Source organism: Oryzias melastigma, linkage group LG6 (assembly GCF_002922805.2).
Source record: "Oryzias melastigma strain HK-1 linkage group LG6, ASM292280v2, whole genome shotgun sequence".
Lineage (NCBI taxonomy): Eukaryota > Metazoa > Chordata > Actinopteri > Beloniformes > Adrianichthyidae > Oryzias > Oryzias melastigma.
Genome location: NC_050517.1, coordinates 415,355 through 429,192, shown reverse-complemented (window position 1 = coordinate 429,192; position 13,838 = coordinate 415,355). Strand labels below are relative to the sequence as shown.

Below are 13,838 nucleotides of genomic sequence, written 5' to 3'. Positions count from 1 at the left end.
AGAGTCAATCTGACGCAGTGACACTTAGAGGGAGTTCCAAAAACGAGGAACATTAGCGTGAAATGAGAGATCTCCTCTAGTCTTGAACCAGATTTTTGGAATGCTTAGAAGATTTTGGTTGTAAGACCTCAAGGATTATGCTGTTAAAAGTGCAAAGATGTACGTCAGGCCTTGACCATGCAAGGCTCTAAAAAAAGTAGAATTTTAAAATCAATTTGAATGTTGACAGGTGACCAATGTGACTGCTGGGTAAATTTTACAGGATATAATATACCCAATAAAGATTATTTTTCAGAAAAAATAGATCCAAATATGACAACACATGATAAATTAGAGTAGCCTAATTTTATTTTTAACTGTGGTTTATATAAGAAAATGGAAAATATAAGCATAGGAAGACCCTAAAAACATGCTTGAAAATGACAGAAAAATTAGGAATTTTAGAACAAAAAAAATCCTAAAAAAGAAAAAAATACTGATACTCCAGACTTGGTCTTTGGCCCACCCATTCCTGGGACATGTATGACTTCATCCAGGGACCTATGACACTCAGAAAAATGCAATATATTGGAAATCATCTAAATTCTTTTGCTGGGGTTAAAAATTCCCCAGTCAATTGTCCTCTATGGTTACAGTGGCAATCTTCTTTAAATAGTGGCTAAATGAAATCATATTAGAGGTCAAAGTGAAAAAAATAAGATTTGATAATAAAAAGATTATGTAAATGTAATCAAATTGATATAAAACAAAGAACTTCTTAATATTTTCTCCTCCTGATTTTCCCTTTTACTCTCTCACTTTATCTCACTCTATTTGTTTTCCATTTTAGTTGTTTTTGCTCATTTGTCCACTCTTGTTATTTCACATAAACTGACTGAATAGTTAATTATTTTAATAATGGGATCAGTTCATGCATTTTTAGTACATTTGTAAAAACAAAACAAAATATTTAGCAAAACTAAAACCCAAAAAATATATAAATATATGCGGCTCATATTTAGTTCAAGTGTTATTTTTAGGTAAAAGGGGGAACGTTTATTTAAGGTATTTATTCAGATGCTTCATGAGCATCCATCAATACCATTACATTTGATTTAGAAACTCACTACGGTAAAATGTAAGATCATTATTATATTAAATGTAGGAGAGTGAACAGGATGAGAGGGGGAACATCTGTAAACACTTCAGCAGTTTTCCTTCCCAAATTCTGAAATGTGCATCCAAATATAGCATCATATTATCATGCATCATTATGTTCATCTGAACACATGTGTTAAGTTACAGCAGCAGCTCCTGTAAGTCTGAGGGATGGAGAGTTCCTGCAGAGCGCTGTGGGTGTTTTCCCTGTTCTTCCTCTGAGTTTATGAGGAAGCATCTTTAACTCAGTCGTTCATCAACTGTGGTTTTATTTTGCCATCACATTCTATAAATCTCTTCATTTTCTGACCAGTTTATAATAAGATATTTGTGATTGGATGCCCTTATTAAACGTATCATAGAGCATGTTGTTCTTTTGCTCATTTTTCTTTAAGTGTTTCATTAAATTATGCATTTTGTAGAAAATTAAAGAACCAAATATGAACGATGTTTTTCAGATGTGTGTGTGTGTTCACACATCCCTGCATGTGTGTGTCCAGCTAGTAAGGAACGCTTTTAATTGAATTGTTCATTGATCAAGCCATGTTTATTAGTGGATGAAAGTTACATTAACCTTTCCATCGGCCCTGACATTTTCTCTCCCTCTAAATGGAGAATTAAAGACCATTGAAAAGTCATTAGTGAAATTTACTGCTTCTGTTGGCTGGTCAGCCACTGGAAAGGCTGCAAGACCACACATCGCTGTTCCCCACCGTCCTCCCAGCCACTTCCGAGTCCCGCTAATTATACTGCAAATGTCCCTGGGTAAAAACTTGCATTTTTCAATTTGAAATACAGTCTTTGCAGAATTGACATAATCTAAATTTTCTTCTACATATATTTTCTGTACAAACGTCAATCCAATGGTTTACATTTATCTTTGGTCCATAAACATATGAAAAACCTTATTTAAAAAGAAGATGAAAGGATTAAATCAAACATAAAAGTGTGCCCCCATCACATTGTAGCTGTTAATCAAATATTATTGAAGTGCCTAAAATAATTCTTCAGAAGAGCCTGATCATTTAATTGTCTTGATTTTGTGTTAGCTTATTCAGATTTACTGAATTAGGTGTCTGTTTTCTATCATTTACTTTGGTGACTGGCCATGTACAGACCCCTGGGGAACCCCTGAAGACAATGAGAGAACTTCAATCAAGGTCAGTTCCAGAGATGCATGCGTGAGCAGAATAATCTAGCAAAGGGAAAACAAAGTTCTAAAATGTTTCATTGTCATTAGTAATTAAGACATCACTATTCTTTACACAGCTTATTATATTTTTCTTTTTTCTTCATTTATTTCACCTTTATTTAACCAGGAAGGTCCCATTGAGATCCAAAACCTCTTTTCCAAGGGAGTCCTGGTCAAGTGACAACAATTTCTAAAAAGCAATAGTTCATAAAACAGATAAAACGGTACAATTACAGGACATTAAAACTTCTAGATTTATAAATCTGATTAATCTAAAATGAATGGTCTCATATTTGACAAAACATCCAATTTTCTGCCCTTGTTGAGCTGTTCCTTGAACTTCCTAATTAAAATAATAACATATAAGTGATTTTATGAAAAAAATATGAAGTTCTTCATGGAGGGGTTTCAAAATAAAACAATAATTTAAATCCTATTTACAATAGGCAAAGAAACAAACTAATTTCTACCAAAACTAAAATGTTTTTACATTTAAATTAATATAAAAGTATTTCGTTTATGAACTAAAATATTTTTCCTGGACAATAAAACTTGTATTTTACTATTAGGAGTTTCTCCTCCCATGATAAAGTGTCTGCGGCGTACAAGCTGTTGATGGCTCTCTCTGATCCAGTTTTTTCCACAGGAACACTTCATGACTCTCCTCCAGGTTCCTCAGGTCAGGGGGCTGTGATGAATTGTAAAGTAGCATGCAGAGATGTGTGAGAGTTGTTTCAGGTTTGTCAGATCATGATGTTATTATGGGGTCAATGCGCCACCTGCTGGTAGGAGAGTCAAGAGGCAGCCCCAAAAATCCCTCTGTGGTTTTAAATTTGGGATGCACCGTGATGTAGTACGCTCTGCCACAAAGTGAGAACGTTTGAATCCCTGCTGGGTTCTTCCTATGTAGAGTTTGCATGTGAATGTGTGGGTTTTCCTCCTCACACAGTCCAACAACATGCTGCAGAGGTTCATTGGTGACTTTAAAACTCACCAATTTGTGAGTGTCTACAAACAGAGGTTGTTCTTTGTTATATCAGGTTTGTACTTTTAAAAATGGTGCAGTTTATAAAGTTTTTAAAGACCAAATCAAATTTTAAACTATATAAGTACTGTTTATGGTACATATTTTTACAGAGTAAAGTGACTTTGGCGAGATGTTTGGATCTCCTTCACAGACTCAGCATTTCTGATGCAGTTCTTCTACATCTTCATCCCCCAAAGAGATTTGGACATGTTTGCAGAAGGATGGAACAATCATCCTTTAAGTACAGAGGGAGGTGTGGTGTGTGGGTCACTTAAAAGATCTGGATGAGAATGATGTACTTACTATATCAAAACCTGTTCTGTAGCATTGATCAGCAGCTGTTTGCTCTACAACTGCACTAGCAATAATCCCCCTTTCTGGTCACTACTTGTTACTTATTTAAAGATCTAGTTTGCTGATTGTTCAACAAAAGCAATGATATAATTCACATATATTCTCTTACTGAATTCAAACATTTAACTTGGTCTGTTTATCCCTTCTCATAACCAATTGCAGTTATTTTATTTTGATTGATTGATTGTTTATTCAAAGGGCTGCATGGTGGCGCAGTGGTTAGCGCTCTTGCCTCACAGCGAGAAGGCCCCGGTTCGACTCCCGGCTGGGACCTTTCTGTGTGGAGTTTGCATGTTCTCCCCGTGCATGCGTGGGTTTTCACCGGGGACTCCGGCTTCCTCCCACCGTCCAAAAACATGCTTCATAGGTTCATTGGTGACTCTAAATTGCCCCTAGGTGTGAATGTGAGAGTGGATGTGTGTGTGATTGAGGCCCTGCGACAGACTGGCGACCTGTCCAGGGTGTACCCCGCCTTCGCCCATCAGCAGCCGGGATAGGCTCCGGCACCCCCGCGACCCCGAAAGGGAAGAAGCGGACAAGAAGATGAATGAATGAATGAAAATAGGAAAGAATATTATTCCAGAATAAATCAACTTAAATCTTAAATAACTTTCAAAATATTATCCATAAAAATATATTTTGTTGAAATTATACAAATTAGAAATAAGCACGAGACAACATCGGGCCATTAATAACAATAAAATAAAATAATAAAATTACCCAGCGGGCCTTCACTTTGACATGTGCACTAAAGGATGCAGGCATTGAAGTTCATACAGACATTTAGTTTACCCAAAATTAGAAAAAAATCGGCTGTGAAAAGATTTTCAATCTCAAAACATCAGAGGGTAATAATAATCCAGTTTATTACATTAAGTTCAACATTTTGGAAGCATGTACAGCCACTAGATGTCGCTGTGGTCAGGTTCCAGTGTTCCATTTCTGCCATCACTTACTGAATGAAGTGTTGGGATGGAAAACAAATAAACCGGTGGAAAAAGACCTTCAGCCTGAAGTGAATTCCTCCAGGTTCAGACAAGGGAGGGAAAACTTTTTGACCTGTGGACCACTAAGGGTTCTAGCACTTGACAGACGGGCCAGACCAGACCGTTGGAGTGTTTTGGTCATCCACCTCAGAGAAATAACATGGAATCTGGTAGAAAACATGCTCTCATTTTGAATGAAAATTAATATATACATTTTAAAACAGAACAGCTTTTGTTTATTTAAAATTGTGACTTTTGTTCTCATTTTAGTGCCACTTCCACCAATGGGTTAAAAAATGAATGTTTGACTTGGAAAACAGACAAAAACATTAGAAAAACAACAAATATTTGAACATCACATGAACACAGAATAACTTTCTGCACCTAAATAAGGGTTAATAGTGCACAATTTATGATGAACCAGCAGAATAACAGGGAAAATAAAGCACCAATAAAGGATTTATCAATATTCCAGTTTGCTGAGCCTGATTAAAGAGGGGTAGTTTTGTTTCCCCACTCTTGATCTAAAAGGTCCAAATTCTTTACAAAATCAATGAAAGGTTTTCATATACTTTCTAATTCTTCCTCTTTGTTTTTTAAAATGTATGTCATCCTTTCTGAAGGGACACATGACAACAATTGTTGGAACCATTAGGCAACGCACAGACTGCAAATGTTTTCCAGTGTTCGGCCATACACACTTTTGCATGAGTATAAACTGAGATTGATAAAGGCTCTTTTTCTGCTTTGTGTACTTTTGTGTAATTTTGGAAATATTCCTCATAAATATACCTTAGGTTCAGGTGAGATCTGATTTTGTAGTGATTTTGAAATTTAAAGGGGAAAAAAATACGACTGACCAAGAATCAGGTTTTGGTAGATCAGTTTTATTGAAACAAATGGGGAGGGAAAAAAAAGTTTTATGTTTCATAGTGTAATTATTGACCACCGGGAGGCGCTGTTGAGTCAGTATCTGTTGGTCTGTCAGGTTATCAGTGAAGCTGTTGGAGGAACTTTGCGTCACGCATCATGTAACAGGTTTGTATTACTCCTTGATCATCATTAAATACAATTTCATATTAATATAATCATATAACACATTGAAAATCATGTTTTCAAGTAACAAAAAGGGTGCTTTTTGATAATTATCTTAAAATAATTATCACATAGTTTCAGTAAACATTAAAGATTCCCACAATATGTAATAACCAATGATTATTATTATCTTAGATTGCCACCGGCTGTCTAAAAAAGTGACACCAGTCTGTTTGTATATACAAGGCAAAATGTTAGAAGTAAGATGAAGCAGTAAGAATAATAAAATAATAGTGTAACAGTTCATTAAAAAAAATCAAGAAAATATGTTGAGATTTGCATTTGGTTGTAGCTGTAGTTTTACAGAATTTTATCTCTTTAACTTCCTGCTCAACCAAATAGTGGGAAACATTTCAAAAACATGTTTTTAAAAAATATTGATTGTGTGTATTACTCTGTGTATTTTATTAAATGTACAGATTCTTAAGGTACGCTGCACCTAAAGAGACATAGAAGAAAAAAATTGAAGTTAAAGAAAATATTTTGCACACCAGTTTTTAACCAGAATTTTTATTCTAAAAATTAAATAAATAAAATTCTGGATAACCGTCTATGTAATTTTAGGCAAAACAAAAACACATATATATTTATTTTTGCTTTAAATTTGATGTTTCTTTAGGGTCTCTGTACCAACGCAATAAGCAGCAGAAAAAAATATATTTTTTTGTGATTTTTTTGTTTTGTTTGAAATGGTTCTGATCTATATGTGCGATTTCTGCAACGTGCGACAAACCAGCAACTTTGAGACAAAAAATGGTCGAGTCGGGGTGGGATAAGTTCGCTTCCTTCCACTCCCTTTCAAGCGATCTACTGGTGATTCATTAAGTTATATGTTATGTATTATGACCTGATTGCTTAAAATATACCATTTCATTCATTCAAAAAACTAAACATTTTCAGCTTTAAACATTGACTTAAAAAAATCAGGTCTGAAATTACATCAACAGTCCACAATGGGATTTCAACTTTACATGAATTCTGTTTAAATTGTGACAAAAGTTTAATGAATCAAATAAAAAAAACTTCTCATCCTGAATTCTACTTTGTTGACTCTCTAGGCTTGTTCTGGCTCATGTATCCACGGCTGATAGTCATGTCGCCAGCAGCAGAAACTGTGCATCAGCTGCATCTTCTCTCTGTAAATCAGTGTTTATTTGAGTAACATTATAACCGAGTCTAGGCTAACATCAGGACTTTACACCAATCAAAAGCAAAAATACTCAAGAGACTTTTTTCCAAATTCAGTTAAAAAAAAAAAAAAAACATGTTGTCATCAAATGACAAACTCCCTTCTCATTTTTTCTAAAATATTGTCAATCATGATACCGGTACACAAACCTTTTCCTGGAACCGAGAATTTGGCTGTTTCCCTGGCGCCTGTGGTTCCTCCGAAAAACACGTCATGAAACACTCTTTGAATTTCATTCTGTTCAGGAATTTATCACAAAAAATGCGTATTCTGATTTATTTATTAAATGTAATTTTAATTTTCATTTATGAAAACATTTGAACAACTTTTCAAAACATGTGTTGCTTTTTAAAACTGCCATTTTTTTTACAGTTCAAACAATTTATGGCCAAAGTATCGAAAACTAAACATAAACAGAGAAAACAATTATAGAAATAAAACAATTACAAAAAAAAATCATGGATATTGTTTCCCTCTACTAACAGATCCACTGTAACTTTGCTTTCCCTCAACAGAAATCTTCAATTCTCTCAAGAGGTCTTGAGGGTTTCTTCATCCAGCGCCTGAACATCGGGGCAAGAACAGCCATGCATCATCCTGAAGATGGAGATGCTGGAGTCTGGGCGGTTTTTGTTTTCTGTTAAGTTAATGAACACATGTCAGAACCACAGAGTCTGAATTCTAGCACAAATGCTTCATTAAAATCATTTTTGATTAAATGCATGAAGCAAACATATTTTATGTCTGTAAATAAATGAAATATTTGTAAAGCTTGAGGAGAAATGTGAAACAGATGTTGTGTCAAAAGAAACTTCCCAGAAAATGTGTTCAGGAATGTTCAATGGTTTTATGTTTCGGCTGAATTTACATCACATTTCACCTGCTGGACTTTTGAAAGGGGCCCTACCATGATTTTCTTAAGCCTTTCATAGTGAACTATATCCATATATATGATCATATTTTACCTTTGAAACACTAAAAAACAAATTATTTATGAAATATTGGTTATATTTTGTGAGTTTGTTCATACCCGGAAGTAAAACGGCTCGATTCCTGAAGCTCCGCCTGCCACTGCGTGTGGGTGGAGTCCCCTCCATGACCTCATCCCAGACAAATTTTGTGTCTGTATTTCTCCCATAAAAATAATCCAAACTTCTTCAAAGTTGGATGCACATACGATATATCTGCCTTTAGAAGGCCTGGCCATCGCTTCACTGCTTCACAACACACACACAGCTCCTTCACGACTGTGGTACTGGGGGTTGGGGGGTCTTAAAGGAACGACGCGTTTAAAGTAACATACACCTATTTGAGCTGGAATTTATAGAAGACAGGACACAACTGGAAGATTTTCTGCACCTAAAATGAAAGTTTTTTTTGCTCATTATCACTAGCTCAGTGGAGAAATCAAGGGTTGTGTTAGTCTGGAGGCGGGGCTGTCAGAGCAGACTCTTCCTGGAGGGAGCTCCAGGAAGAGTCTGCTCTGATTTTACATCAGCACGTTTCCAACCGCTCTTTTTCGTGGGTATGGGAGGGGCCGCTGCAGACAGTGCAGGTTTTTAAAGGATTACTCTTAAATGCATGAACGGATCAAAATACCGTTTTGGGGTTCTTTATAGTGAGGAATGAACAGTAAAATGCATTTAAAACCTCAAAAAGTAGAATTTTCATGGTAGGGCCCCTTTAACAGACCTCAAAGCCCAAGATTCAAAGAACATTTTTTATAATGGTGAAGCTTTAAACAAACAACAGTTCTGTTCATCACAGTGATGGAACTCAGACAGCCTGATTTTGTACATCCCTTTACATTTTAGGACAGTTTTTCATCCAGACGATTCTTGTGAGGAGTGACTCTGTGGTTTCCCAGCATGTTTGCTGCCATAAACCAGAGCACCAATCTCCTCTGTGGATCGTTCAGTAATGAACCTGGAAGGAACTGAACGATCCACAGAGGAGATTGGTGCTCTGGTCTATGGCAGCAAACATGCTGGGAAACCACAGAGTCACTCCTCACAACTTATGATCTTCACTTTAAAGGGACCACACTATGAAAAAAATCAACTTTTAAGTGCATTGTACTGTTCATTCCTCACTTTAAACAACCCCAAAGCAGTATTTTATTACTTAATCTTCAAAAAACCTGCACTTTCAATACCAGCCCTTCCCATACCCGAAAAAATGAGTTCTCACGTGATGATGTCACAACGTGAGAACAGCCCCTGTCAGGTAGAGTCTGCACTGCCAGACTAACATGAACACACACCCATTTTCTCCGTGGAGTGTTGTTATTTTAGCATCAACTTTGAGAAGCAGTTCCTCTTGTACCTAGTCTTCAGAGAATACAACGGCTCTTAAGACAATGTCTTTTGAGTGGAGAAGATGTTTTTTTTAGGCTGTGAGAGATTTAGGAGTTCGCTCTAAAGCAGAGCCTGCTCTTCAGCAATGGTTGGAGTTTTTCTTTGGGAGCACGACAGACCAGTCAGAAACTTTGTTTGTGATTGCCATTTCACTGATGACTGTTCTCTTAACCTTGGTTGGTATCAGAGTGGATTAAACCATTCCTACAATTAAACCTGATGCAGGGGCCAGACGTGTAAGAAAGTCATACAACTAGCTGAAATTATACAGTATAAGCATATAACACCTGAGCTAATGCTACATTTTCACACACGCTATGGCTCACGTATAGACACTTGCAAACGGACATTCAGAAACGGACATTCAGAAAACGGACAGTCAGAAACGGACAGTCAGAAACGTACTGCAGACGTCTTTGAGGCTGCTGGGATTCCTCGTAAACTTCAAATTCCCGATCGGACTATGGGTCAGGAGTGTAAAGCTCCAAAATATCTAATAATTCGTTGATTGTTTGTTTACATGCGTGAACAAGCGCAGGCAAGCTGAGGATCACCGACTCTAAGATGACGTTGTGAAATTGGCGGGACTGACAAAGAGCGAAAGGCGGTGTTACAGAGGTCAAAGTTGTTTTACCTCTAGGTATGAAAAAAGTCCACAAAGATAACTCATATTTAATAAATAATTTGTTTTTAGAGTTCCTAAGGTTATATGTTACCATTTATAAAGTTTACTCTACTTTTCTTTAAGAAAATCATGGAATGGCCCCTTTACACAATCATAGCATGCATGTTTACCTCTAGCTTGCTGTATCTCGTAGATTTGAGTTGATGCCTGTACATGGTGCTGTCAACTTTCAAATGGGACACAGTGATCATGTCTCCTATGGAGAGGCTGATGACTGACAGCTCCCTCCACAGCCAGATACTTATCATGAATTCATCCTGTGTAAAGTGACAGAACTGCTACGTAAATTGAATATCATTTCACCTAATAAACCACTAATGTTTTTCAACCAAGATCTTCCTAAAATGTTCTGAAAGTTACCTTCTGCACTCCGATGTTCCTCAAAGGAACCAGATTTCTGCCAGCTTGGACCTTTTTCAGACTCAACAACTGAAAGCAGAACAACTACAGTTACATAGTGATATGAATTTGTGGTCTGCTTGAGTTGACAGCACAGAGAGTATCAGCTTCCAAATTGCTATGAAAACATTTTCTAATCAAGGATTTAACTTTCAGATTTTAGTCATTTAGTTTGAAAGAAATCATGTTGATGAAGTTTTGATGCTGGATTTAAGGTTGCTAAATCAGTTTATATGATTTTGATGAAAAAAAATGTATATTTCGTAAAAGTACATAAGAACTTTAAATTATTTGTGCCAGGATTACTGGTTCAAACATTGAAATCAAATAATAAAAAGTAAAAATTTGAAAAGCTATTTAATATTCTAAAAAATTAGAAGGAAAAACTCACTTCTACCACCGTTCCCTGAATGGTCACGAGACCCTTCTCCTCTGCGGACTCTCTCAGGTTGACCACCTTGGAGGGGGGGTTGAGGATTTTCTCAGCCTCATTTATCAGACCAGGACTGATTGAAATATCAGATCCTCTAAAAAACTTTGTTTGTCGATCTATTTTGATCAAATATGGAGGGCTTTGACCACGGAGGCCATAGCCTACGATTATATAAGAAGTACCCTCCTTTACTGCTCCTTTATACTCTTCAAAAAGAGTTATTGTGGCAAGCGAGTGTCCGTCTGAAATTACAGCCACCCTGTTTTTCTTCACGGTGGCTGCTTTAGCTGATATTTCTGTGAAGAACCAATCCACCACCCTTTGCTCCTCCTGCATTTTTAAGACACTGATGTGCAGGTTAGGGGGCTTGGAATACGGGCAGTCTGTACGCTCATTTAGGACTCTTGAAAGCGCCATTCTGAAAAAGAGAAAGATGGAAAGTAGTTATAGTTTCTTCTGGGTAGATCCTATGTTGTTTTTAGTCTTTGAAGGGAGTTTACAATCATTTTTAAATTGGAACCATCTATTTTTTTTAGGTAGTTTTAGCCATTTAATAAAGATTAACCATCCCTGAAGCGTCATTGCTGTGTTTTCTAATTTAGTTTTGTTACATGTACTGTAATTGCATTTTTTTCTTTATTACAGTAGCGATATAAAACATAAGATAAATTTCAATATACTTCTCCAACAGATGCTTTTATTCCATGTATTTATATGTAATAGACCCTTTTCTTACAGTAAAGAAGTAGATTTTTAGCTTTCATTTACATATATACCTTTCTTACAAAGACAGACAGACAGAGTTTATGTCATTAGTATTATGGGAAAAATGATGGAAAGAGTGGTTTATTATAAGAATAAGCTTGAAGGACCTAACGGTTAAACAAAAAATTGATTCTATGCCAATGTTGTCATATTTTTAATCTACAGTAAAATTAGAAAAAATAATGAAGACACACCAAAGTCATAATGACAAAAAAAATCCTTGTTTTATTAGGCTTTCTTGCATTTTTTTTTATTTTCTGCAGAAGGAAGATCCTTTCTGTCACAGGAAGTACTTCATTTTGAAAGGTATTAGCTTGCGCTACAGTCAAAAACAGCTCAAATATATTAAATATAACGAGAATTCAAATATTTTGGATATTTATATGATATTTGTTATACATGAATGGCTTAATGGCCACAAAAAACAGCAATAAAGTGTATTCCTTTCTATCATTGACTGAGGCTCCCACCGGTTTTGATATGTTAACTGAACGTGCCGCGAGAGCATCCAACATGCGCGAGGCACAGTACGCACAGTAAAAAAGTAAAAGTTGTGATAAACAGCCTATTTTATCCAGTCTGTATCGTCGGGCACACAGTTGTTCACTCGACCAGGCCCGGATGGAGCTGTCCAGGCTACCCCCCTCTATAGCTTTGTTATAGATTGGTGAGCCAATGAATGAGAGTCACTCAGATCAAACGATCCCGACACTGTCCTGCCCTCGGTTGCTAGGCCTCTGCTGGACTCTGATTGGTTCATCAGTCTGAGCAGTAAAAAATGTCTCCGTTTCAAATTCAAATGCTGGAACTTTCCAGAACATAAAACCACAAAATCAAAGTTAAAGTAGAAAACACGACATTTAAGAATTATTTGTAACGTTTGAAAACTTTCCCCGTGTTTCCAATAAGATATTTGATTTTCGTTCAATACTCATTAATAAAAATAAAAAATAAAAACACCTCGAAAATATTTGCTAGCCCACATTTAGCCATGTTTAGACTGGAGAGTTCAGACAACAGTAGTATAAAAAGGTTTTAAATAACAATAAACTCAGTTATTTTCTTTGTATTTCAGGCCTACTGGCTAATCAATCAAACTTTATCATAACCTGTTACCTTTTGTCAGCATTCGAGTGTCGTCCTGGAGGAGCGCAGGTTCTTCTGGATGATGGAGCGTAAAGACAGTTTCCCGTCCCGGTTGTTTTTGTATTTACGTCGCTGCGTCACTACGTACAGGAGGCAAGCGGTCTGCACACCTGCGGGAGCAAAGCAGGGATCTCTCTCTCTCTCTTTTAGAAGACCCCCATGAAATGAAGAAGAAATTAAAGGTGATGGTGTTCCATGGTATTACAGTTACATTAACCCTCTCATGCATGAATTATTATAAAACCAGATAGGATTTTTAATAGCTGTTTTTAATTATTTTTAGGGATTCAACTTTTTTTTTATTTTTAGAATATACAGTATATATATTCAAAGATATACTGTTTTTTACTTTACAAAATGCATGAAGTACACTTGAGTGAAGTGTGCTTCATGCATTTTGTAAAGTAAAAAGCATCAATATATATTTATGTTGCATATATAATGGCAAATGATTTGAAATATGGCATCATGTTTTCATTGTGATTCCTTTATCTCAGGGGTCTGCAACCTGTGGCTCCGGAACCACATGTGGCTCTTTTAACCATCCATTGCGGATGTATTTAGTTCAATATTTCGTTTTTGTTGGTTATTCTTATGAATTTTGCTGAAATGCACCAGAAACAGTAAAATAAACTTTTTTTAATTAATATTTATCATTTTTTTTATCATATATACTACTACATGTGCTGCATTGACATGATCCTATGGTATGGGATGTATTTTATTTTGAAAGAAAGCTCTGTCAAAAAATATAAATTATTTCATATAAAAAAAAAAAACTTTTTTCTCTTCATGTTTATGTTTTTAAGCAAAAAATATGCAATGCTTTATTTAAATGTATCATGTCAGTACCAAAAACATTAATATAAATCAGTATCTTATCCTGTTTTATCTTATCTTATCTAATATCTACTGGTTTCTTCCAATCTCCATACCGGATCTGCCACTCGCACTCACCTTCCTGAGACGTGCTCCTCTCCTGTCTGCCGTATCCTGCTGCCAAAAAGAAAAAAATTCTGCTTCCACTCCAAAGTAGAAAACCACCAGACAATAAAACTTTTTCCATCTTTCAT

At 36.0% G+C, this 13,838-nt stretch overlaps 1 protein-coding gene across 3 annotated transcripts; it reads right to left on the bottom strand.

The window, feature by feature from the left end:
* Positions 1–7,242: 7,242 nt before the first annotated feature.
* LOC112151745 lies at positions 7,243–12,892 on the bottom strand. Of its 3 annotated transcripts, none has more exons than XM_024280793.1 (5): positions 12,736–12,892; positions 10,813–11,272; positions 10,383–10,451; positions 10,133–10,300; positions 7,243–7,617 (listed from the first exon to the last, which is right to left on the bottom strand). In XM_024280793.1, exons 2-5 carry the CDS (start codon positions 11,269–11,271, stop codon positions 7,573–7,575), a joined length of 741 nt encoding a protein of 246 aa, XP_024136561.1. In that variant the 5' UTR covers position 11,272; positions 12,736–12,892; the 3' UTR covers positions 7,243–7,572. The 3 variants fall into 3 exon arrangements, with proteins under 3 accessions (XP_024136561.1, XP_024136562.1, XP_024136563.1); XM_024280794.1 differs by having other exon boundaries at positions 10,133–10,297; XM_024280795.1 differs by having other exon boundaries at positions 10,133–10,279.
* Positions 12,893–13,838: the final 946 nt, after the last annotated feature.